The 27,649-nt window shown below is 43.6% G+C and overlaps 1 protein-coding gene across 1 annotated transcript; it reads left to right on the forward strand.

Moving 5' to 3' along the window:
* The first annotated feature begins 2,969 nt into the window (after positions 1-2,969).
* Positions 2,970-4,147, forward strand: LOC119281887. Its single transcript, XM_037562292.1, has 3 exons — positions 2,970-3,326; positions 3,415-3,482; positions 3,770-4,147. Exons 1-3 carry the CDS (start codon positions 3,261-3,263, stop codon positions 3,996-3,998), a joined length of 363 nt encoding a protein of 120 aa, XP_037418189.1. The 5' UTR covers positions 2,970-3,260; the 3' UTR covers positions 3,999-4,147.
* The last annotated feature ends 23,502 nt before the right edge of the window (positions 4,148-27,649 follow it).

A 27,649-nucleotide genomic window follows, 5' to 3' on the forward strand; every position in this document is an offset into this window, starting at 1 on the left:
TTTGAAAGATGTTAATGTATGAAGAAAATTTATATTCATATATGTCGAAGTGTAGATCGAGGACTCCTCTTTCTTTTCCCTCAAATGCTTGGATGGATTTAACAAAGGGGCATGTGGAGAAAATTTAACTTTTGAGCTATAAAATTTAACTTTTGAGCTATGGAATAATGGAGCATGAGGGAGAAGAAGCTTGGAAAATTTAACTTTTGAGCTATAAAATTTAACTTTTGAGCTATGGAATAATGGAGCATGAGGGAGAAGAAGCTTGGATCGAATGAGGGAGAAGAAGCTTGGATCGAATGAGGGTAAGAGATGCCTTGGGAAAGAAGGGTGGGTCTTTTGTATATCCCACTACACACTCTTCCCGTTGGGATGTCGGTTGTACAACCTATAGGTTTAACCTGAAGATTTTGGACACAACCTCGAGGCTACTTGGATTCCGGACGAGACTCCTGGTCGGCCTTCCGTTGAGATCAGAAGCTCAGGTAGCTACTAGACTCGCCTCTCTACTGGATCACCCAGAGGTTGGTTCAGATTCTAGGTCTCCAAGAGATTCGGCCTGAGACCTTCGAGCCACATAAAGAAAGCACATAGGTGTATATTTGAACATTTTTTTATCTTCTCTTTCTCAAGTCATTTTATGGAACTTGGGATGTTGATTAGGATTGAATATAGGCAATATAATTCCACCTCAAGTTATTATGTGAACCCCCCCCCCCCTATAGTACGACATTTGTATGATTCAAGCATAAGGGACTGCATGAATTTAATATGATGTCTTCCTTCTATTTTTGTTTTGAATCGAAAGGGGTTTCCCCCCGCTCCAAGTTTTTATAAAGCCAAAGCAAAAGCCACCAACATAAACTGTTAACAACGCTCGGCGGGAACCGGAGAGTAGCTGCCACAGAAGAAAGCTAGGTTTTAAACTGCCCTATTACATAGTTTTTAGGCAGAACTAGAAAGGATACATAGCCAGGTAAGAAAACATGCCAGCTCACAAATAGATCAAAGCAAAGATGTGCAAACTAGTAGGAAGCAACCCAACGACGCTCCGGGGATACATCAGTGCCATGCAATCCTAAGCAACTCCCCTCTTCGGTGATCCAACAGCCTTAAGCACCGGAGAAGAAGCGCACCCTGAGACTCTGAACATAAGACTTTCCACTGCCTGATCATTGCTCCGAACAGATCCAAGACACAAAGTATACTTCGCCATCTTCGTCCCTGGAATATAAAATCATTTCGCAAACGCCATAAGCTCCACAAGGCAGCAACAGTAACAATGTTCAAAGCTTCAATTCCCCTTCTTCCAAAAGGAAGCAAGCACCGCAAAAGAATCAGGTAAAATAACATCAAAACTGTCAGCTACCAACACCCAAACTTCTCTAGCAACAATGCAGTCAAAGAACAGATGTTGGATAGTTTCAGATTCATTACAGAAGACACAAGACATGTCATCTACATGCCTGCGCTTGGCAAGGTTATCTCTAGTTAAGCTCTTATTGTAGTAAATCAACCACAGGAAAACATGAATATTGGGTGGGACTTTCATTTTCCAGATATCATCTTTAATCTCAACAGCCCCCCCCCCCAAGTTGATCATCTTATAGAATGATTTGACAGAATATTTTCTGGAAGATTCCAACATCCAAACAGGTTGATCTGGAGTATCAAATAATGTTACTTGGTTAACCAGATTATTGAGTTCATTCCATCTAGCTATAGCCCTTTCCTCCACACATCTCCTAAAAGTAAGGTGGAGTTCACCATTCACCCAGACCTGTGCAAGAGAAGATTCTTGCTGTTGACAAATATCATACAGGTCCCAAAAGGCAGTTTTAAGAGAACAACCCTCAATCCAGATATCATGCCAAAAGGCAATACTCTTTCCATCCCCATGGATCCATCTATAAAAGTTTTTTGAAGCTGTAAGGGCCCAAGATAGGCTTTTCAGAAAAGGAGACCCTAGGGTAGCCCTAGTGCAAAAATAAGTTAGGGCTGGTAGTATTATATTTGTAAGACAATTTTTTTTCCAGTCACTATCCCTATTATCATAAAACCTTTTTCCCCAAGAGGGCCAAAAGAGCCATGTTAAAATCTCTAAGGTTGGGAACACCCATACCCCCAAACTCTTTCTTCCTGGAGATCAATCCCCAATTAGCAAGTGGTATTTATGACTATCACCCACATTACCCCAGAAAAAGTGAGACATTTGAGAATTGATCATGTCAAGTGCCCATTTAGGAAATTTAACAATAGACATTAGATAGGTAGGGATGCTAGCAATACAAGTAGTAAGAAGGATCAATTTGCCTCTATACGAGAGAAATCTCCCCAACCATCCAGCTATATTTTTAATAATTCTATCAATGATGGGTTGAAGATCCTCCCTTCTAAGCTTTTTGAAGTGAAGAGGAACTCCTAGATATTTAAAGGGGAAATCCCCAAGCTGACAACATAACACCTGGGCAAAATCCTTAGACAACTGCTCAAATATATTAATGGCATGCAAATCACTTTTATGAAAATTAATCTTCAATCCAGAAAGATTTTCAAAACATGAAAGGATCCATTTCAAGTTTTTTGCACATTCTAAAGAACTTTCAAGAAATAATATGGTATCATCAGCATATTGCAGACTGACCACCCCACCGGGAATGGCATGAGGCAGAAGCCCACAAATTAAACCTCTACCAACAGCTTTATGAAGCATTTTAGAAAAAACATCAGCCACCAAATACAACCCATTAATGGTGGTGCAAAGGGCGAGCCCTCGCGCTAGCCACGTGTCGGATAGGAACAGTAGGTTGTGCATCGATTGGGCGAGGAAGGGAAACGAAAGATATCCATCCTGGTTGGTCCATGTACGCCTCGTGTGCCCATTCGCCAAGAGAGAGATATAGCAGTATTTCTTCCTCCTGACACAATGGCGGCTAGGGTTGCCAATGTTGCTGCCGCCGGCGCCTCGTCCTGGCTCCCACTCCACCAGTAGCTCGTCTTCCCCTTCTATCTCTATTCGTGCATGAGAACATGCAATGGAGGTGGTTCTCGCCGGAGGCGGAGGGAGTTGAAGAGAGGAAGACATCCACCGCGTCCCCATCCTTCTCATCCACGACTGTCGTGTGAGGTCGAGCGGGCGAAGCGGGTGGCTGTGGGAGAACTAAGATGCCGCGCACCGGCAAGCAATGTCTCCCTCGCCCCTGAGCCGTGGCGCATAACCGTCCCATCCACCCGACGGATTGAGCACGAGTGGTGCTGCCATGGTCTCCCTTGCCTCTTCTCCACCGCCCAACGCCGCCAGATCCCCCGCCCCTGATCACCATCAGGTAACAGACCAACTGCATCCCTTCTGTTTCTGTTCCCCCGTGTCTCTCTTGATCCCTTTGTCTCTTGTCTGTTTCTCCTGTGATGCAGCAACACATGCAGGATCTAGGAGCTACTTGGACTTGGAGCAGCAAGTCATGCCGATGTGGGAATCAAAGGTGAGTACCAGAGGAAGCGTCACCAACCCCCACTGCTCTATAACATAAACTAACATTTTTCTGATCCATGTGTTTTTTGCATGCTATGTGTTTGATGAAATTCCTACAAGCCAACTATTAATTAAGCCCCCCTAATTCAGCTATTTTTGTTGGATTATAGACATGGCTGGTGATTCACTTGCCAATCAGTTAAATAGATTGATTTTTTGTTATGTTCATTCAGCTTATTCACATGATCACATTCACATGATTAGTTTGGTTTGGTTATGCCCATAGTTTTTTTCCAGTCTTGTTCGTGTGGAGAATGGAGTCAAGGCCCGTAGACAAGATGATGGCAATGTGGTTGATGGAGAAGAAAAGGAGGAAGAGGGCCCTGGCTTACTTTCCCCATGGTATATTGCTTTTAGTGATGCGATGGCGATTGTGCATAACTCGGGTTCTGTCGGCGCAATCTCCTCTGGCCTCAATGCCGTTATGTCTGATTTTTACCATCGCATACGTGAAAACATCACATAAGCTTCTTACTTATTGCCCTAAATCATATAACTCTTTTCTCACACGACTCACCATTCCGAGTTTCTTGTGGGAGGATTCTGAGTACCACCACCAAGGGAGTTTGCATCATTGGCATGGTAAAAATCAAATGATCACATTACATACTTGCCTGACAGAATGATATACTAACGATACGTCTCCAACGTATCTATAATTTTTGATTGTTCCATGCTATTATATTATCTGTTTTGGATGTTTAACGGGCTTTATTATACACTTTTATATTATTTTTGGGACTAACCTATTAACCGGAGGCCCAGTCCAAATTGTTGTTTTTTGCCTATTTCAGTGTTTCGCAGAAAAGGAATATCAAACGGAGTCCAAACAGAATGAAACCTTCGGGAGAGTAATTTTTGGAACAAACGTGATCCAAAGGACTTGGAGTGGACGTCAAGAAAGAAGCGAGGAGGCCACGAGGCAGGGAGGCGCGCCTGCCCCCCTGGGCGTGCCCCCACCCTCGTGGGCCCCTCGCAACTCCACCGACCTACTTCTTCCTCCTATATATACCCATATACTCCGAAAACATCCAGGGGCACCATAGATCAGGAGTTCCGCCGCCGCAAGCCTCTGTAGCCACCAAAAACCAATCGAGACCTTGTTCCGGCACCCTGCCGGAGGGGATCCCTTACCGGTGGCCATCTTCATCATCCCGGCGCTCTCCATGACGAGGAGGGAGTAGTTCATCCTTGGGACTGAGGGTGTGTACTAGTAGCTATGTGTTTGATCTCTCTCTCTCTCTCTCTCTCGTGTTCTTGATTCGGCACGATCTTGATGTATCGCGAGCTTTGCTATTATATTTGGATCTTATGATGTTTCTCCCCCTCTACTCTCTTGTAATGGATTGAGTTTTCCCTTTGAAGTTATCTTATCGGATTGAGTCTTTAAGGATTTGAGAACACTTGATGTATGTCTTGCATGTGCTTGTCTGTGGTGACAATGGGATATCACGTGATCTACTTGATGTATGTTTTGGTGATCAACTTGCGGGTTCAGTGACCTTGTGAACTTATGCATATGGGTTGGCACACGTTTTTGTCTTGACTCTCGGGTAGAAACTTTGGGGCACTCTTTGAAGTTCTTTGTGTTGGTTGAATAAATGAATCTGAGATTGTGTGATGCATATCATTTAATCATACCCACAGATACTTGAGGTGACATCGGAGTATCTAGGTGACATTAGGGTTTTGGTTGATTTGTGTCTTAACGTGTAATTCTAGTACGAACTCTATGATAGATCGAACAGAAAGAATAGCTTCGTGTTATTTTACTACGGACTCTTGAATAGATCGATCAGAAAGAATAACTTTGAGGTGGTTTTGTACCCTACAATAATCTCTTCGTTTGTTCTCTGCTATTAGTGACTTTGGAGTGACTCTTTGTTGCATGTTGAGGGATAGTTATATGATCCAATTATATTATTATTGTTGAGAGAACTTGCACTAGTGAAAGTATGAACCCTAGGCCTTGTTTCCTAGCATTGAAATACCATTTACGCTCACTTTTACCACTTGTTACCTTGCTGTTTTTATATTTTCAGATTACAAATACCTATATCTATCATCATTATTGCACTTGTATCACCATCTCTTCGCCGAACTAGTGCACCTATACAACTTACCATTGTATTGAGTGTGTTGGGGACACAAGAGACTCTTTGTTATTTGGTTGCAGGGTTGTTTGAGAGAGACCATCTTCATCCTACGCCTCCCACGGATTGATAAACCTTAGGTCATCCACTTGAGGGAAATTTGATACTGTCCTACAAACCTCTACACTTGGAGGCCCAACAACGTCTACAAGAAGAAGGTTGTGTAGTAGACATCAAGGTCTTTTCTGGCGTCATTGCCGGGGAGGTTAGTGCTTGACGGTATATCTTTAGATCTTGCAATCGAATCTTTTTGTTTCTTGTTTTATCACTAGTTTGGTCTATAGAAGAAAACTAAAAAATGGAATTTAGGGTGACTCATATGCTTCATCTTTTTAATGTCTTCCGTGAAAATAAGGATTCTGAAAATTGTGCTCAAGTACTAGAAGAAGAATTACATAGAATGCTTGGCATAAAATATGTGAATGATGAGCATGATTGCAATGTTGTTAGTATGAATTCTTTGAATACCCATGATGCTAATGATATGCAAAGCCACAAGCTTGGTGATGCTATGTTTGATGAATATGATATTTTTTGTCCCCCAAGTTTTGATGAGCAAATTTATTATGATGAAAGCATGCCTCCTATTTATGATGATTATTGTGATGATACGTATGCCATAAAGAATAAACATAACCATGAAACTTTTCATCATGATTTCAATTTTCAATTGGATTATGCTTCACATGATAGTTATTTTTTCTGAGTTTGCTCCCACTACTATTCATGAGAAGAAGTTTGCTTATGTGGAGAGTCGTAAAATTTATATGCTTGTGCATCATGAAAATAATGCTTTATGTGATGGTTATATTGTTGGATTCATTCATGATGCTACTGAAAATTATTATGAGGGAGGAACATATGCTTGTAGGAATTGCAATAATATCAAGTTTCCTCTCTATGTGTTGAAAATCTTGAAGATTTGCTTGTTTTACCTTCCTATGCTAGTTGTTTCTTGTTCCCATAAGTTGTTTGCTCACAAAATCCCTATGCATAGGAAGTGGGTTAGAATTAAATGTGTTAGTAATAAGCTTCATGATGCTCTCTTTATGTTTTAATTCTTATCTTTTATACGAGCATCATTGAAATCATCATGCCTAGCTAAAAGGGCAATAAAGAAAAGCGGTTGTTGGGAGACAACCCAATATTTACCTTTACTGTTTTTGTGTGTTCACATGATTATGATACTGTAGTGATCATGTTTTATAGCTTTTGTTTCAATAAAGTGCCAAGTAAGACCTTTAGGATAGCTTACGGTGATAGTAAATTAGTTTTGATAATTCACAGAAACGTGCTTTTGATATGATTCTTTTTTCTCTGGATTGGTACACAAATTGCTCAGTTTTTCCTAATTTGGTTGGATGTTTGGAGTTACAGAAGTATTCGAGAGTTACAGATTACTACAGACTATTCTGTTTTTGACAGAATCTGTTTTCTATGTGTTGTTTGCTTATTTTGATGAATCTATGAGTAGTATCAGAGGTATGAACCATAGAGAAGTTGGAATACAGTAGATATTACACCAATATGAATTTATAATGAGTTCACAACAGTACCTAAGTGGTGATTTATTTTCTTATACTAACGGAGCTTATGAGTTTTCTGTTAAGTTTTGTGTTGTGAAGTTTTCAAGTTTTGGGCAAAGATTCAATGGACTATGGAATAAGGAGTGGCAAGAGCCTAAGTTTGGGGATGCCCAAGGCACCCCAAGGAAATATTCAAGGACAACCAAGAGCCTAAGCTTGGGGATGCCCCGGATGGCATCCCCTCTTTCGTCTTCGTTCATCGGTAACCTTACTTGGAGCTATATTTTTATTCACCACATGATATGTGTTTTGCTTGGAGCGTCATTGTATTTTGTTTATATTTGCTTGATGTTATTCAGAGACACGTTTTATATCTTTTAGTTCAATAAAAAGGTCAAGTATAGACTTTACCATGCTTATTTTACAAGTCTATACGTTGCTGTTTTGAAATCAGAAAGTTTGCTGTTATGTTTTGAATATTGGTGAATATTCAGAACATGATAAAATCTTGAAATTTTGACACAGTGAGTAACAACAAATTTTCTACAGTGTGGTATTTTTTCAGAATTTTTGGAGTTAGGGAAGTATGATTCCACTTGCATTCTTTACAGACTGTTCTGTTTAGACAGATTGCTGTTATTTTTTCATTGTTTGCATATGGTTGCTTGTTTAATTATTCTATTCGAGGATAGGAGTATTAAATATGCAGAGACATTTAGTATGCAATGTTGAATAATAATTTTTGTGATTTGCTACAGTAGAGAATGATAAGGTTTTGCATTGGTTTATACTAACTTATCTCACGAGTTCTTGTTGAGTTTTGTGTGGATGAAGTATTTGAGATTTAGGGAAACCGAGATATAAAAGGAATTAAGGAGACACAAAAGCTCAAGCTTGGGGATGCCCAAGGCATCCCAAGATAATATTTCAATAAATCTCAAGCATCTAAGCTTGGGGATGCCTAGGTAGGCATCCCACCTTTCTTCTTCAACAATTATCGGTTAGTATCGGTTGAACCTAAGTTTTTGCTTCTTCACATGATGTGTGCTATCCTTGAAATGTCATTTTGTTTTGTTTTGCTTGCTGTTTGAATAAAATACCAATATATGAAATTCTTAAATGTTAGAGAGTCTTCACATAGTTGCACAATTATTTGATTACTCATTGATCTTCACTTATATCTTTTGGAGTAGTTTGTCGTTTGCTCTAGTTCTTCACTTATATCTTTTTAGAGCACGACGGTGGTTTTATTTTGAAGAAATAGATGAACTCTCATGCTTAACTTATATTATTTTGAGAGTCTTTTAGAACAACATGGTAATTTGCTTTGGTTATAAAATTAGTCCTAATATGATGGGCATCCAAGAGGGATATAATAAAAACTTCCATATAAAGTGCATTGAATAGTATGAGAAGTTTGATTCCTTATGATTGTTTTGAGATATAAAGATGGTGATATTAGAGTCATGCTAGTGGAGTAATTGTAAATTTGAGAGATATGTGTGTTAAAGTTTGTGATTCCCGTAGCATGCACGTATGGTGAACCGTTATGTGATGAAGTTGGAGCATGATTTATTTATTGATTGTCATCCTTTGTGTGGAGGTCGGGATCGCGCGATGGTTAACTCCTACCAACCCTTCCCCTAAGAGCATGCGCGTAGTACTTTGTTTTGATGACTTGTAGATTTTTGCAATAAGTATGTGAGTTCTTTATGACTAATGTTGAGTCCATGGATTATACGCACTCTCACCCTTCCACCATTGCCAGCCTCTCTTGTGTTGCGCAATTTTCGCCGGCACCATACACCCACCATATACCTTCCTCAAAACAACCACCATACCTACCTATTATGGCATTTCCATAGCCATTCCGAGATATATTGCCATGCAACTTTCCACCGTTCCTTTTACTATGACAGACTTCATCATTGTCCTATTGCCTTACATGATCATGTAGTTAACATCGTATTTGTGGCAAAGCCACCTTCATAATTCTTTCATACATGTCACTCTTGATTCATTGCACATCCCGATACACCGCCGAAGGCATTCATATAGAGTCATATTTTGTTCTAAATATCGAGTTGTAATTCTTGAGTTGTAAGTAAATAACAGTGTGATGATCTTCATTATTAGAGCATTGTCCCAGTGAGGAAAGGATGATGGAGACTATGATTCCCCCACAAGTCGGGATGAGGTTCCGGACGAAAAAAAGAGGCCAAAAAAGGGAGAAGGCCAAAAAAAGGAAAAAAACAAAAAAAAATGAGAGAAAAAGAGAGAAGGGGCAATGCTACTATCCATTTACCACACTTGTGCTTCAAAGTAGCACCATGATCTTCATGATAGAGAGTCTCCTATGTTGTCACTTTCATATACTAGTGGGTATTTTTCATTATAGAACTTGGCTTGTATATTCCAATGATGGGTGAAAGGATCGATATATATACTTGACTAGAGGGGGGTGAATAGGCAACTAACACTTTTTAGACTTTTCTTTACCAATTTAAACTTAGCATCAAAGTAGGTTGTCTAGATATGCAACTAAGTGAGGAACCTATATGATGCAATAACAACTAGAACAAAAGCAAGCAAGGGATACAACACAAATAAGCTTGCGCAAGTAAAGGCACGAGATAACCAAGAGTGGAGCCGGTGGAGACGAGGATGTGTTACCGAAGTTCCTTCCTTTTGAGGGGAAGTACGTCTCTGTTAGAGCGGTGTGGAGGCACAATGCTCCCCAAGAAGCCACTAGGGACACCATAATCTCCTCATGCCCTCACACAATGCGAGATGCCGTGATTCCACTATTGGTGCCCTTGAAGGCGGCGACCGAACCTTTACAAACAAGGTTGGGGCAATCTCAACAACTTAATTAGAGGCTCCCAACGACACCAAGAAGCTTCACCATAATGGACTATGGCTCCGAGGTGACCTCAACCGTCTAGAGTGCTCAAACACCCAAGAGTAACAAGATCCGCTAGGGATTAGTGGGGGGAATCAAATTTCTCTTGGTGGAAGTGTAGATCGGGGCCTCCTCAACCAATCCCGAGCAAATCAACAAGTTTGATTGGCTAGGGAGAGAGATCGGGCGAAAATGGAGCTTGGAGCAACAATGGAGCTTAGGGATGGAAGAGGTAGTCAACTAGAGGTAGGAGACACCCCTTTTATAGTTGTGGACAAAATCCAACCGTTATCCACTGATCTAGCCCGCGACATGCGGTACTACCGCTCCAGAAACGCGGTACTACCGCAAGGCCATGCGGTACTACCGTGGGGGACCACGGTACTACCGCGGCAGCTGCAGAGACTAGAACATGCCTGTCTAAGAGCAGTACTACCGCGAGCGCAGTACTACCGCTCCCTCTTGCGGTACTACCGCAAGGCAGGAAAGTCCTAGCCTGGGAAGGGCGCGGATGAATAAAAATACATCCGTGCCTACTTCCGTTGGAAAACAAATGATGCAAATATCCGACACGGTACTACCGCCGTGGAGCGGTACTACCGCATGGTAGCTGAACCAGTCCGCGCGCGGTACTACCATGGAGGCGCGGATGTTAAAAATTACATCCGCCCCTACTACCGCGAAGCGGCGGCACTAGGCCTGAGAGCCACGATACTACGACTCCAGAGGAGCGGTACTACCGTGGGCTCCCGCGGTACTACCGCGCACGACATGCGGTATTACCGTGGGGGCGCGGATGTAAAAAATTACATCCGCCCCTACTACCGCGAAGCAGCGGCACTTGGCCTGGGAGCCATGGTACTACGACTCCAGAGGAGCGGTACTACCGTGGGCTCCCGTGGTACTACCGCACAGAGGAACAGTACTACCGCAGGTGCCTGCGGTACTACCGCTCCAGAGAGCAGTACTACCGTAAGCTCAGCAACAGCAGCCAGGACAAATCGCATAGAGGATAAACAGGGGATGCTCCAAAGTGCAAGGGAAAGGTGGAGACAAGGAAGGAAATGTGTACGTGATGATTCCACCCGAACCATTCTGACGCGGACCCCCTCTTAATAGTACGGCTCTCCTACGACTCAAATCCACCAAAAATAAACGTAGAAAAACGCCGTCTTCAATAGTCTTAGAGGGGCACCGAACCGTCTTGTGCCTAGCGATGAAACGTCTGAGAAACTCAAGGCACACGATTAGTCCGCAAAAGCATTGTCATCAATCACAAAAACACTTAGGGATAAATATGCCCTTACAATCTCCCCCTTTTTGGTGGATTGATGACAATACGGGATTTGCACAAAGGGAAATAATATTGAGCAGAGGCAAACCCCTCCTCTCTAAAATATAGACGGGCCCCCCCTAGATGTGTGCAATCTAGATGGATGCTTTGGACTGCACAACACACAAACTAGGATCAACACTCCCCCTATATTTTAGAGACAAGGCATGATCTTGCAAGGGTAAGACTAACATCTAAGCAAGTGCATAAAACATAGGTAGCACAATATATCACAAGCTCACTAAGATAGATAGAGTGCATATGTCTTACACCATATGACGGTCAAACCAAACCAAAGCAACTGAAACAACCAAAACGAGGTTCAAACAAGGGAGCAAACACACCGAACACGCAAACACACCGAACACGACACACGACTCGCAAATCCCTACACTTTCTCCCCCTTTGGCATCGAGACGCCAAAAAAGGCAGAGAGGACACCTACACACAAGGGGTGGCTCAAGCAGAGAAATCATCCCAACGCTCCTCGTCAGACTCGGCAGCAGGAATGGTCTCCTCGACGTCCTCCTCAGAATCAATCCACTTGTAGCCTTGTTTCACCATCCACTCAGCCTCTGGAGTGATGTGATCCTCAGAACCGCCAGACACGTCCTCTCCATACAACCTCAAGATCTTCTTGTCCCGACGGCGACTCTCCTTGGATGCCACGTGAGTCCTGTACTACCCCTTAGCTTGCATGCAGAAAAGAGTCTTCATCTTGTCCTTCAGCTTCTTGGCCCACGAGGGCTCAGAGGAACTATGGGAAGACCCAGCAGCACGGTCCTCAGCAACATCCTCTGCTCTAGCCTCATCCTCATCAACAACCCTCCTAGAAGCAGACGCCTCAGCACGAGTAGTAGTGTTATCCCAGTTGGGCTTGACACGGAGACTGATGGGATCATGCCGAATCTAGTCTGGGGCAAGGAACTCATCACCAGGGTACTGCTTCTCCCAAGTCTTGGAGATCAACAGAAACAGGTATGGTCCATAGATAGGCACCTTGCGGTTGAACACCGCAAACCGAAGCTCACACCACATGATGTGTGAGACATCAAGTGGCCGAGTCTGAGACACACGTGCCTGCTCGCACAGGAGCATCCTATCCACCCTATAGGCATGAACCTTGTCCTTGTCACCAATGCGAGGGAACAGAGAGTTGCGGAAGATGCGATACATGATATCCAGAAAGGAGTTGAGCAACCATGCCGACTTGCCACTGGGAAGCATATTCTCAACATAGAACGGCTGAATCTTATCCTTGTTAGCAGACTCAGGATTGGCATGGGGGCTAACACCCACGGGTGTGTTGAGCCCGTCATCAGGAACCTGGAGCAGATCCATGAACTCCTTCCAGGTAGCAGTCAACTGACGGCCATTGGTCATCAGGTCATCCTCCGCTCCTCCCCAGGGTGAAAGAAAACTGTGGCAAAGAACCGACAGATAAGCTCAGGGTCATAGTCAAGATGGAAAGAGATCACATGTTCAATACCAAACTGCTCCACCAAATCCAAAGCTTCTCCAAAGTACTCACGAAACTTGTCCTTCCTTAGGTGATGCATGTCTATCCACTTGACATCCACGTAGGTATTTTGCTTGTTCTTGATGACATCTAGATAAGTGAGAGTCTGCTGCTTGGTCCAAAACAATTCACTGCCTCTGACGGTAGCACGAGGATTCACATACAGGTTGATCTACCTGAGACGGATGAACTCAGAAGGAGGAATCTCGTCCATGCCCTTAGCGGGTTCATTGTGCTTGCTAGCGGTGGTCTTGACAAGGCGCTTGGGGGCATTGGAGCCCTCTAGTGCTTCACCTTGATTGTGCAGACGCTTGGAGCCAGTGTCATGACTGGGACTGGAACGACGAGAGCCACCACCTGAGACACAAAGCGCAAAACACCCACGATAAGCAAGAAGGATCAATGCAAAGACCACGGCGAAGCAAAAGAAACACGAAGAAAGCATATGTGGTAATTGCCATGAGAGAGAATGGGCCCAACGGTAGTACTGCCTGGTGCTGCGGTACTAAAATTTTAGTACCACTCCTAGTCGCGGTAGTACCATGTGATGTCACGGTAGTACCGGGGCTGGGAGCGGTAGTAAGATCCTAGTGCCACAGCTCATGCGGTAGTACCGCACCGGACGGGCAGTAGTACCGGTCGAGCAGTAGTACTGCACATGTGGCGCGGTAGTACCGCACCGCGTCAGATCCGAACCAAACTTTGAATTTGAGAAGAACCGCGAAACCACGACGGTACTACGATTGATCAACTCTATCACAGGACAACATATCAAGTATAATCCCTACACAATACTACTCTCCTACATCCTACTCTTGCAAAGATTTAGCCTAAAATCTCAAGAACAAAAGCATCTCCCCAAAAACCTAGAGGCAAAGAAAACAACCAAAAGAGAGAGGGATTTGGGGAAGGACCTTGTTCCATGGCAAGAGCACGTGGTGGGGAACAATCCCACCAGACGGAATCACAGGAGAGCAGCCGGAAGCGGAGATCCGGCGAGGGACTCCGGCCCCGATCTTGAGCGAGAGAGAGAGACGAAGAGGGGAAAACAGACGAATGGGTATGGGGGAGTTAGAACTCCCCCTGCCCGTCCTTATCCCTACACGTCTGCGACAGCATGGTAGTACCGCACATCATCGCGGTAGTATCGCTTGGGCTGAAAAACCGCACCAAAGCGGTAGTACCGCTCTCCCAGGCGGCAGCAAAAAATTACTGCTGTGCTGGGGCGGTAGTACCGTGCTCTCCACACGCGGTAGTACAGTAGCAGGCTGCGGTAGTACCTTGAGCTAAAAGAAAACAGGTTTCAAACACACGAAAAGGAGGTCTTCGCAAGGAAACTTCGGGCACAAGAGACACCACAAGAACACACTCAACACAAAGGCAGAAAGGCAAACGACAACAAGAAACAACCATGCGACACCACCTCTCAAAAGGAGAGGGCGGTGGCCGGAGCCACCTATGTTTGAGTCAATTGGTATGGCACCGCGAAGAATTATCCTTGGGCCCATGACCAAAACTCGTATTTGAAGCACAAGCACCATAAAAATGGCTAATGTGAAAGAGTTGATCGATTTATGCATAATGAGGGGAGGGAGAGTTCATTGAGAGAACAACACTCCCCCTATGTCCATGCCTACACCTAAACTAGACAACAAGTTGAGTGAGGTGGGGTGTGCACGAGCTCAAGTCACATTGCTCGAATCAATGATATTTAGCTCATGCCTTAACTCGCGAAATCTTGCTTCATCCAAGGGCTTCGTGAAAATATCTGCAAGGTTATCATGAGTGTTGACATACTTGAGCTCGATCTCCCCTCGCCTAATATGATCCAGGATGAAGTGATACCGAATCTCAATGTGCTTCGTCTTGAAGTGTTGCACCAGGTTGAGAGAAATCTTGATGGCACTTTCATTGTCACACCAAAGAGGCACTTTGTCACAAATGACACCATACTCCTTTAAAGTTTGCCTCATCCATAGGAGTTGTGCACAACAACTACCGGCCGCCACATATTCCGCTTCGGTGGATGAAAGAGACACACAACTTTGCTTCTTGGAAGACCAACTTACCAAAGAGCAACCAAGAAATTGGCACCCTCCGGAAGTGGACTTCCTATCCACTTTGTCTCCCGCCCAATCGGAATCCGAAAAACCTTCAAGCTTGAAGTTTGCTCCTCTTGGGTACCATAATCCAAAGTTTGGGGTGTGAGCCAAATATCAAAAGATTCGCTTGACCGCCACATAGTGGCTTTCCTTCGGTGCGGCTTGAAACCGTGCACAAATTCCTAGACTCAACATGATATCCGGTCTAGATGCACAAAGGTAAAGCAAGGATCAAATCATGGAGTGATATACCTTTTGATCCACCACTTTACCATTGGGATCAATGTCAAGTTGGCACTTGGTAGGCATTGGAGTAGGGGCCGGCTTGACATCACTTAGCTTGAATCTTTTTAGCATGTCTTGAGTGTATTTGGCTTGGTTGATGAAGGCACCTTCTCTTCTTTGTTTGATATCAAAACCAAGGAAGAACTTCAACTCTCCCATCAAAGACATCTTGAACTTAGAGGTCATGAGAGAGGCAAATTCCTCATTGAAAGCTTTGTTAGGGGAACCAAAGATAATATCATCAACATATAGTTGGCATACAAACAACTCCCCTTTGACCTTCTTAGTAAAAAGAGTGGGATCAATTTGCCCAACTTCAAATCCGTGATCTTGTAACAACTCGGTAAGGTGGTCATACCACACACGTGGGGCTTGTTTAAGGCCATAGAGTGCCTTATCGAGTTGATACACATGATCCGGGAAGTAGGGATCCTCGAACCCGGGGGGTTGCTTGACATAGACCAACTCATTAATAGGACCATTAAGCAAAGCACTTTTCACATCCATTTGTTGTAACTTAAAGTTGTGATGGGAAGCATAAGAAATCAACAAACGAATGGATTCAAGGCGGGCAACGGGAGCAAAGGTTTCACCGTAGTCGATACCCTCGAATTGGGAGTAGCCTTGTGCTACCAATCTTTCCTTGTTGCGAATGATTTTCCCATGAGCATCTTACTTGTTCTTGAAAATCCACTTGGTTCCAATGACACTGTGGTTCCCCGACGGCCTTGGCACCAATCTCCACACCTTGTTGTACTCGAATTTATTGAGTTCTTCATGCATGGCATTGAGCCAATCCGAATCTTCGAGCGCCTCATGGACCTTTTGGGGTTCAACACAAGAGACAAACGCGTGATGTTAACAATAGTTTGCTAATTGTCTACGAGTGCTTACCCCCTTTCTTAGGCTTCCAACCACATTCTCCATGAGATGACCTTTGGTGGTGAGCTTGGAAGCGACCTTCACGGCACGACGCTCTAATTCCTCCTCGAATGTGGAGGGAGGAGGATTAACTTGACTATCTTGAGCGCCGTCTTGAGTTTGTTCAAGGTCTTGAGCTTGCTCGAGGGGGAGAACCTGACCTTGGGAATCATTTGGTGAATCATCACCATCTTGAGGTTGATCTTGCCCTTGGTCATGTTCACGAGGTTGAGGGCCTTCACTATGTTCTTCGGAAGTGTGTGAGTCTTGGGTTGGTGATGGCTCCACTTGAGTGGAGCATTGTCCTTCTCCTTCGGCCACAAGGGGTTCCTCAATGGGTAGGATATGACCAATACCCATTCTTCTTATGGCTTGGGGAGGAATTTCATCACCTACATCACAAGTACCACTTTGCTCCACTTGGGAGCTGTTATTCTCGTCAAACTCTACGTTACACGTCTCCTCAATGAGTCTGGTGGACTTGTTGAGGACATGGTAAGCATGAGAGTTTGAAGCATAACCAACAAAAATGCCCTCATAAGCTCTAGCCTCAAATTTAGACAAACGAACACCTTTCTTGAGAATGAAACACTTACACCCGAACACCCGGAAGTACTTGAGGTTGGGCTTGTTGCCGGTGAGTATTTCATAAGGAGTCTTGTTCAAGCATTTGCGGAGATAGAGCCGATTGGATGCATGACATGCTGTGTTGATGGATTCAGCCCAAAAGTTGTAGGGAGACTTGAACTCCGCCATCATGGTTCTTGCCGCATCCATCAAAGTCCGGTTCTTCCTCTCCGCGACACCATTTTGTTGAGAGGTATATGGTGCAGCATATTGATGTTTGATCCCCTCATCACTAAGAAACTCATCCAAGGTGTAGTTCTTGAACTCAGTGCCGTTGTCACTTCTTATTGTCAAGATCTTTGCATCATGTTGGCGTTGAGCTTCATTTGCAAAGTCGATGACGGTTTGTTGAGTTTCACTCTTCCTCTTGAAGAAATATACCCAAGTATATCTTGAGTAATCATCCACAATCACCAAGCAATACTTTCTACCCCCAAGACTATCGAAGGATGGAGGCCCAAAGAGGTCCATGTGAAGGAGCTCCAAGGGTCTCTTCGAGTAGATGATAGTCGTGGGAGGGTGAGACTTCTCATGAAGCTTCCCTTTGATACAAGCACTGCAAGCACGATCTTTGGCAAAACTAACATTTGTTAGTCCACGGACATGGTCCCCTTGAGGAGACTTTGCAAAGATCTCATGTTGACGTGGGCTAAACGGCGATGCCAAAGCCATCCCACATCAACTTTAGCCATTAGGCATGTCGCGGTCTTAGTGGGTTGCTCCGAAAAGTTAATCACATAAAGACCGTTCTCGACATGCCCAACAAAAGCTACTTTAAGAGTCTTGCTCCACAAGAGGGCCACGATATCAATATCAAAGAAAGTGGCAAATCCCATGAGTGCAAGTTGACGAACGGAAAGAAGATTGAATGCAAGGGACTCAACAAGCATGACTTTCTCGATCGTTAGATCATGAGAAATGACAACCTTGCCAAGACCCAATACCTTAGAAGATGAGGCATCACCCCACTCGACATTGGTGGGCATAGAAGGAATCTTGTGCACGTCCACCACCAAGTCCTTGCTCCCGGTCATATGATTTGTTGCTCCACTATTGAGCAACCATGATCCCCCACCGGAAGCAAACACCTACAAAAGATCAATGCTTGGTTTTAGGTACCCATTTAGTAATGGGTCCTTTGATGTTAGTAACAAGGGTCTTAGGAACCCAAATATACCATTCAATGTACTCATAAGGAGAACCAACAAATTTAGCATAAACATGCCCATCACTAGCACGACACAACACATAAGAAGGGTTAAAGTCGCCGACTTTGTTGAAGAAGGTGGTTCTGCCCTTTTTGACATCGACATCCTTCACATTTTTCTTCTTCTCCTTAGGAGCACCCTCTCCCTCTTTCATGAAAGTTTGCTTGAGAGGAGGTGGTCGTTTGGTCTTGTCGTTCTTGTTCTTGTTCTTGGACTTGGGTGCGAACCCAATTCCCTCCTTGGACAAAACTTCCTTTTGATTGATCAAAAGGTCATTGAGGTTCTTCTCACCTTGAATACATGTAACAAGGCCTTTCTCAAGTTGATCCTTCAACTTGGCATTCTCCTCCACAAGATGCACATGCTCACAACACGGGTTAGTGGCATATGCATTATCAATTAATACCATATGAGGAAGGTGGCTTTTTCCTTGGTTAGCTTAACTTGGAGTTGAGCATGAGACTCCTTGAGGTTAGCGTGAGCACCCTTCAAGACATTGTGGGCCTTGTCAAGTACATCAAACTCCTCCTTGAGTCTAGCATGATCAACCCCAAGTTTAGCCTTCTCGGAAGTTAGCACACGAGACACAACAAGAGCATGATCAAGATCTTTCTTTAACTTAGCATGGTCGTCGTTGTGTGACTCCTCAAGATCCAAACGATGCCCACGCTCTTCCTCAAGAGTATTAGAGAGATCTGATATCTCATCGACATAGTCACGACTATGACCTTCCATCTTAGAGATGGTTTCTTTGTGAGCCTCGATCATGTCATTGGCTTGACCAAGTTGTTCCAAGAGAGCAACAAAGTGCTTCTTGGATTTTACCTTGAGCTTACTCATAAATGACTCAAATTCATTCACATCCTTATTAGACCCCTCATGTTCATCAATGCAACCATCCAAAGAGGGATTAGTAATGATGGTGGTTTTGATGTTGGGGGTTACCTTGTTAGAGGCTTTGGCCATGAGGCACTTGGCAGTGATGTTCTCGTTGGGTGAATCAAAGAGAGACATCCGGGGAGTTGTGGCAATGGCAACGGATGCCATGGCCACCACTTCACTATCTTCATCATCATCGTCATCCTCACAGTATTCTTCTTGAACCACCAACCCTCGAGAAGGAGTCTTTTTGGTGAAGTTGTTCTTGTTGGGGAAGGACTTGGCTTTGTCTTTTCGGATAAGCTTGCCACCATTGTCTTCCCGCTTCTCGTAAGGACAATCCACAACGAAATGACTTACATTGCCACAGTTGTAACATGTTCTTACACGTTGCTTGCCCTTGAGGCCACTTGAGTTGGTCTTGTTGAAGTTTGGCCTTGAGTTCTTCTTGCTCCAAAATTGTCTTGAAGCAAGAGCCATGTGCTCATGATAATCATATTTCGTATCTTCGGGATTGGTCTCCTCATCCTCCTCTTATTCCTCTTCTTCCACAATAACCTTGGCCTTCAAGGCAAGGTTGGGCTTCTTTGCCCTTTGAGAGTGGAGCACCGCGTTGTCGGCGGTCTTGTCCAAGATGCTCATTGCAACGAACTCATCCAACACTTCACTTGAGGTCATGGAGTGGAAGTCCGGTCTTTGATGAATGACGGAGGACATGGCCTTGTTGTAGGGCATCATAGCCTTGAGGAACTTGCGCTTGATCCAATTGTCATCCGTGTCCTTGCTCCCATGATCTCGGAGTGAGACCGCGAGTTTGGTCACTCTTCGAAAGAGCTCACGAGGTTCTTCATCTTCTTTCATTGAAAACTCATCGGCTTCATCTTGCACCACTTCATAGTTGGAGCATCGAATGCTTGCACTTCCCCGATAGAGAGACACAACGCATTGCCATGCGTCTTTGGCAATGGCATGGGGTCGAAGATGAGGGAGATCTTCGGGGAGGATAGCATCTTGGATGATGAAGAGAGCATTCTCATTGAATTGATTGTCCACTACTTCTCTAGGGGTGAAGTTGCTTCGGTCATGCGGATAGAAACCTTCTTCAATGATTCTCCAAAGATTAGTATTCACATGATTTAAATGACGCTTGAAGCGATACACCCAAGAATCAAAATCCTCATTTTCACAATCTTAGGAGGAGGACCGGCATGATTTAAATGAGTAGAGGGAATCGGTCCTCCATAAGTTGGAGGTTCCACATGGGCAAAGATGCCGGTGCCATTTCTACCACTAGTAGATGGACCCTTCTCACTAATAGCTTCCCCCTTGTTGGAGTGAGCATCCGTCACCTTGTTAGTGGGATCACCCACTTTCAATGGCGAGGTGGTAGTTTAAGTCCTTCTAAGAATTTATTAAACATGCTTTCAACCGTGGTTGTCATTGAGATTTTCAATGTGTCCAAGGCCACATTGAATTCCTCACGAGACACCGTGGTTTCCCCATCACCCGTAGATGAGATCGGGTTCACACCGGAGTGCTCCTCCTCCCCACCGTCTACGGTGTCAACCATACTCTTCGGACGGAAAAGTCCTTAATAAAGAAACATGGCTCTGATACCAATTGAAAGGATCGATATAGTTGACTAGAGGGGGGGGGTGAATAGGCAACTAACACTTTTTAGACTTTTCTTTACTAATTTAAACTTAGCATCAAAGTAGGTTGTCTAGATATGCAACTAAGTGAGCAACATATATGATGCAATAACAACTAGAACAAAAGCAAGCAAGGGATACACCACAAATAAGCTTGCACAAGTAAAGGCACGAAATAACCAAGAGTGGAGCCGGTGGAGACGAGGATGTGTTACAGAAGTTCCTTCCTTCTGAGGGGAACTACATCTCCGTTAGAGCGATGTGGAGGCACAATGCTCCCCAAGAAGCCACTAGGGCCACCGTAATCTCCTCACACCCTCACACAATGCGAGATGCCATGATTCCACTATTGGTGCCCTTGAAGGCGGTGACCGAACCTTTACAAACAAGGTTGGGGCAATCTCCACAACTTAATTGGAGGCTCCCAACGACACCACGAAGCTTCACCACAATGGACTATGGATCCGAGGTGACCTCAACCGTCTAGGGTGCTCAAACACCCAAGAGTAACAAGATCCGCTAGGGATTAGTGGGGGGAATCAAATTTCTCTTGGTGGAAGTGTAGATCGGGGCCTCCTCAACCAATCCCGAGCAAATCAACAAGTTTGATTGGCTAGGGAGAGAGATCGGGCGAAAATGGAGCTTGGAGCAACAATGGAGCTTAGGGATGGAAGAGGTAGTCAACTAGAGGTAGGAGACACCCCTTTTATAGCTGTGGACAAAATCCAACCGTTATCCACTAATCCAGCCCGCGACATGCGGTACTACCGCTCCAGAAACACGATACTACCGCAAGGCCACGCGGTACTACCGTGAGGGACCATGGTACTACCACGGCAGCTGTAGAGGCTAGAACATGCCTGTCTGAGAGCAGTACTACCGCGAGCGCGGTACTACCGCTCCCTCTTGCGGTACTACCGCAAGGCAGGAAAGTCCTAGCCTGGGAAGGGCATGGATGAATAAAAATACATCCGTGCCTACTTTCGCTGAAAAAAAACGATGCAAATATCCGACACGGTACTACCGCCGTGGAGCGGTACTACCGCATGGCAGCTGAACCAGGCCGCGCGCGGTACTACCGCGCAAGAAGCGCGGTACTACCGTGGAGGCGCGGATGTAAAAAATTACATCCGCCCCTACTACCGCGAAGCGGCGGCACTAGGCCTGAGAGCCACGGTTCTACGACTCTAGAGGAGCGGTACTACCGTGCGCTCCCGCGGTACTACCGCGCACGACGTGCGGTACTACCGTGGGGGCGCGGATGTAAAAAATTACATCCGCCCCTACTACCGCGAAGCAGCGGCACTTGGCCTGGGAGCCACGGTACTACGACTCCAGAGGAGCGGTACTACCATGGGCTCCCGCGGTACTACCGCGCAGAGTCACTGTACTACTGCAGGTGCCTACGGTACTACCGCTCCAGGGAGCAGTACTAACGCAAGCTTAGCAACAACAGCCAGGACAATTGCATAGAGGATAAACGGGGGATGCTCTAAAGTGCAAGGGAAAGGTGGAGACAAGGAAGGAAACGTGTACGTGATGATTCCACCCGAACCTTTGTGACGCGGACCCCCTCTTAATAGTACGGCTCTCCTACGACTCAAATCCACCAAAAAGAACCATAGAAAAACGCCGTCTTCAATAGTCTTCGAGGGGCACTGAACCGTCTTGTGCCTAGCGATGAAACGTCCGAGAAACTCAAGGCACATGATTAGTCTACAAAAGCATTGTCATCAATCACCAAAACACTTAGGGATAAATATGCCCTTACAATGGGCTTCCTCAAATTGCCCTAGGTCTTCGTGAGCAAGCAAGTTGGATGCACAACCACTTAGTTTCTTTTGATGATCTTTCATACACTTATAGCTCTAGTGCATCCGTTGCATGGCAATCCCTACTCACTCACATTGATGTCTATTAATGGGCATCTCCATAGCCCGTTGATACACCTAGTTGATGTGAGACTATCTTCTCCATTTTTGTCTTCTCCACAACCACCATCCTATTCCACCTATAGTGCTATGTCCATGGCTCACGCTCATGTATTGCTTGAAGATTGAAAAAGTTTGAGAATACTAAAGTATGAAACAATTGCTTGGCTAAAACCGGGTTTGTGCATGATTTAAATATTTTGTGTGATGGAGATAGATCATAGCCAGACTATATGATTTTGTAGGGATAACTTTCTTTGGCCATGTTATTTTGAGAAGACATGATTACTTTGTTAGTATGCTTGAAGTATTTATTACTCTTTTTCAATATTAAACTTTTGTCTTGAATCTTTCGGATCTGAACATTCATGCCACAATAAAGAAAATTACATTGATAAATATGTTAGGTAGCATTCCACATCAAAAATTCTATTTTTATCATTTACCTACTCGAGGATGAGCAGGAATTAAGCTTGGGGATGCTTGATATGTCTCCAACATATCTATAATTTTTGATTGTTCCATGCTATTACATTATTTGTTTTGGATGTTTAATAGGATTTATTATACACTTTTATATTATTTTTGGGACTAACCTATTAACCAAAGGCCCAGTCCAAATTGCTGTTTTTTTGCCTATTTTAGTGTTTCGTAGAAAAGGAATATCAAACGGAGTCCAAACGGAATGAAACCTTCGGGAGAGTAATTTTGGAACAAACGTGATCCATAGGACTTGGAGTGGATGTCAAGAAAGAATCAAGGAGGCCACGAGGCAGGGAGGCGCGCCTGCCCCCCTGGGCGCACCCCCACCCTCATGGGCCCCTCGTAGCTCCACTAACCTACTTCTTCCTCCTATATATACCCATATACTCCGAAACATCCAGGGGCACATGATATGTCTCCAACGTATCTGTAATTTTTTATTGTTCCATGCTATTATATTACCCATTTTGGATGCTTATGGGCTTTACTTTACACTTTAATATCATTTTTTGGACTAACCTACTAACCGGAGGCCCAACCCGAATTGCTGTTTTTTTGCCTATTTCGGTGTTTCAAAGAAAAGGAATATCAAACGGAGTCCAAACGGAATGAAACCTTCGGGAGCGATCTTTTTGGAACAAACGTGATCCAGAGGACTTGGAGTGGAAGTCAAGAAACAAAGGAGGCGGCCACGAGGGTGCCCGGCGCGCCCCCTATAGTTGGGCGCGCCTGCTACGTCTTGATCTTGCGTTGGTTTTCCTTGAAGAGGAAAGGGTGATGCAGCAATAGTAGCATAAGTATTTCCCTTAGTTTTTGAGAACCAAGGTATCAATCCAGCAGGAGGCTCCTCAAAAGTCCCACGCACCTACACAAACAAACAAGAACTCGCAACCAATGCAATAAAGGGGTTGTTAATCCCTTCACAGCCACTTGCGAAAGTGAGATCTGATAGAGATAATATGATAAGACAGATATATTTTTGGTATTTTATAATATAGATTGGAAAAGTAAAGATGCAAATAAAATTAGATTGAAAGCTTATATGATAAGAGATAAACCCGGGGGCCATATGTTTCACTAGTGGCTTCTCTCAAGATATCATAAGTATTACGGTGGGTGAACAAATTACTGTCGAGCAATTGATAGAAAAGCGAATAATTATGAGATTATCCAGGCATGATCATGTATATAGGTATCACGTCCGTGACAAGTAGACCGACTCTTGCCTGCATCTACTACTATTACTCCACACATCGACCGCTATCCAGCATGCATCTAGAGTATTAAGTTCATAAGAACAGAGTAACGCATTAAGAAAGATGACATGATGTAGAGGGATAAACTCATGCAATATGATATAAACCCCATCTTTTTATCCTCGATGATAACAATACAATACGTGCCTTGCTGCCCCTGCTGTCACTGGGAAAGGACACTGCAATATTGAACCCAAAGCTAAGCACTTCTCCCATTGCAAGAAAGATCGATCTAGTAGGCCAAACCAAACTAATAATTCTAAGAGACTTGCAAAGATGACTTAACCACACATAAAAGAATTCAGAGGAGATTCAAATATTTCTCATAGATAAACTTGATCATAAACCCACAATTCATCGGATCTCGACAAACACACCGCAAAAATAGTTACATCGAATAGATCTCCAAGAAGATCAAGGAGAACTTTGTATTGAGATTCAAAGAGAGAGAAGTAGCCATCTAGCTAATAACTATGGACCCAAAGGTATATGGTAAACTACTCACAACTCATCGAAGAGGCCTTGGAGATGATGTAGAGGCCCTCCATGGTCGATTCCCCCTCCGGTGGAGCACCGACGAAGGCTCCAAAATAGGATCTCGCGGATACAGAAGTTTACGGTGGTGGAAATAGTTTTTTGTGGTCGCCTCTGATGTTCTTGGGGTACGTGGGTATATATAGGAGGAAGAAGTAGGTCGGTGGATTCCTGAGGGGCCCACGAGATAGGGGGCGTGCCCTCCATCCTCGTGGCCTCCTCGATTGCTCCTTGACTTGCACTCCAAGTCCTCTGGATCACATTTGTTCCAAAAGATCGCCCCCAAAGGTTTCATTCCGTTTGGACTCCGTTTGATATTCCTTTTCTTCGAAACACTGAAATAGGCAAAAAACAGCAATACGGGCCGGGCCTCCGGTTAGTAGGTTAGTCCCAAAAATGATATAAAAGTGTAAAGTAAAGCCCATAAACATCCAAAACGGGTAATATAATAGCATGGAACAATCAAAAATTATAGATACGTTGGAGACATATCAAGCATCCCCAAGCTTAATTCCTGCTCGTCCTCGAGTAGGTAAATGATAAAACCAGAATTTTTGATGTGGAATGCTACCTAGCATAATTCTCAATGTAATTTTCTTTATTGTGGCATGAATGTTCAGATCCAAATTGTTCAACATAAAAGTTCATATTGACATAAGAAATAGTAATACTTCAAGCATACTAATCAAAACAATCATGTCTTCTCAAAATAACATGGCTAAAGAAAGTTCATCCCTAGAAAATCATATAGTTAGGCTATGTTTCATTTTCATCACACAAAATACTCCCATCAAGAACATCCCCGGTTTCAGCCAAGCAATTGATTCATACTTTTTAACACGCTTCAGCCTTTTTCAACTCTCACACAATACATGAGCGTGAGCCATGGATATAGCACTATGGGTGGAATAGAATATGATGATGGAGGTTGTGTGGAGAAGACAAAAAGGAGAAAGTCTCACATTGACGAGGCTAATCAACGGGCTATGGAGATTGCTGTCAATTGATGTCAACATGAGGAGTAGGGATTGCCACTCAACGGATGCACTAGAGCTATAAATGTATGAAAGCTCAACAAAATAAACTAAGTGGGTGTGCATCCAACTTGCTTGCTCACGAAGACCTAGGGAATTTTGTGAAAGCCCATCGTAGGAATATACAAGACAAGTTCTATAATGAAAAATTCCCACTAGTATATGAAAGTGACAACATATGAGACTCGCTATATGAAGAACATGGTGCTATTTTGAAGCACAAGTGTGGAAAAGGATAGTAACATTACCCCCTTTTTTGTGCCTTTCTTTTTTTTGGCCTTTTTTTAATTTGGGGACAATGCTCTAATAATGATGATCATCACACTTCTATTTATTTACAACTCATGAATTACAACTCAAAACTAGAACAAGATATGACTCTATATGAATGCCTCCGGTGGTGTACCGGGATGGGCAATGAATCAAGAGTGACATGTATGAAAATTTATGCATGGTGGATTTGCCACAAATACGATGTCAACTACATGATCATGCAAGGAAATATGACAATGATGATGCGTGTCATGATGATAAACGGAATGGTAGAAAGTTGCATGGCAATATATCTCAGAATGGCTATGGAAATGCCATAATAGGTAGGTATGGTGGCTGTTTTGAGGAAGATATAAGGAGGTTTATGTGTGATAGAGCGTATTGTATCACGGGGTATGGATGCACCGGCGAACTTTGCACCAACTCTCAAGGTGAGAAAGGGCAATGCACGGTACCGAAGAGGCTAGCAATGATGGAAAGGTAAAAGTGCGTATAATCCATGGACTCACATTAGTCATAAAGAACTCATATACTTATTGCAAAAGTTTTATTAGCCCTCGAAGCAAAGTACTACTATGCATGCTCCTAGGGGGGAGGTTTGTAGGATTTAACCATCGCGCGCCCCCGACCTCCACTCAAGGGAAGGCAATCAAAAGAGCACCCTATGCAATAAATTTGTTACACAACTTTTACCATATGTGCATGTTACGGGAGTTGCCAACTTCAACACAAGTATTCTTTAAATTCATAATCACCCAACTAGCATGACTCTAATATCATTACCTCCATATCTCAAAACAATTATCAAGTATCAAATTGATCATAGCATCCAATTCACTTCCTATGATAGTTTTTATTATACCCAACTTGGATGCCCATCATTCTAGGACCAATTTTATAACCATAGCAAATACCATGCTGTTCTAAAAGAATCTCAAAATGATATAAGTGAAGCATGAGAGACTAACAATTTCTACAAAATTAAGCCACCGTCGTGCTCTAAAAGGTATAAGTGAAGCACTAGAGCAAAAACTATCTAGCTCAAAAGATATAAGTGAAGCACATAGAGTATTCTAATAAATTCCAATCAAGTGGGCTTCTCCCAAAAGGTGTGTACAACAAGGATGATTGTGGAAAACTAAAAAGCAAACACTAATATCATATAAGACGCTCCAAGCAAAACACATATCATGTGGCAAATAAAAATATAGCTCCAAGTAAAGTTACTGATAAACGAAGACGAAAGAGGGGATAAGGGACAATGCTATTTTTGTAGAATTTTTAGAGTTCCAGAAGTATTCGAGAGTTACATATTGCTAGAGACTGCTCTGTTTTTGACAGATTCTGCCTTTCGTGTGTTGTTTGCTTATTTTGATGCATCTATGGTTAGTATTAAGTAGTATGAACCATAGAGAACTTGAAATACAGTAGGTTTAACACCAATATAAATAAAGAATGAGTTCATTACAGTACCTTATGTGGTGTTTTTTCTTTCTTTC

This window comes from Triticum dicoccoides, chromosome 3B (assembly GCF_002162155.2).
Source record: "Triticum dicoccoides isolate Atlit2015 ecotype Zavitan chromosome 3B, WEW_v2.0, whole genome shotgun sequence".
Classification (NCBI taxonomy): domain Eukaryota; kingdom Viridiplantae; phylum Streptophyta; class Magnoliopsida; order Poales; family Poaceae; genus Triticum; species Triticum dicoccoides.

Excerpts from the sequence above, each read along its gene's own strand:
- LOC119281887 (XM_037562292.1), top strand. The coding sequence starts at position 3,261 with ATGGTCTCCCTTGCCTCTTCTCCACCGCCCAACGCCGCCAGATCCCCC. Across the intron at positions 3,327-3,414 it reads CCGCCCCTGATCACCATCAG|CAACACATGCAGGATCTAGG; the intron begins GTAACAGACCAA and ends CCTGTGATGCAG. Across the intron at positions 3,483-3,769 it reads TGCCGATGTGGGAATCAAAG|TCTTGTTCGTGTGGAGAATG; the intron begins GTGAGTACCAGA and ends GTTTTTTTCCAG.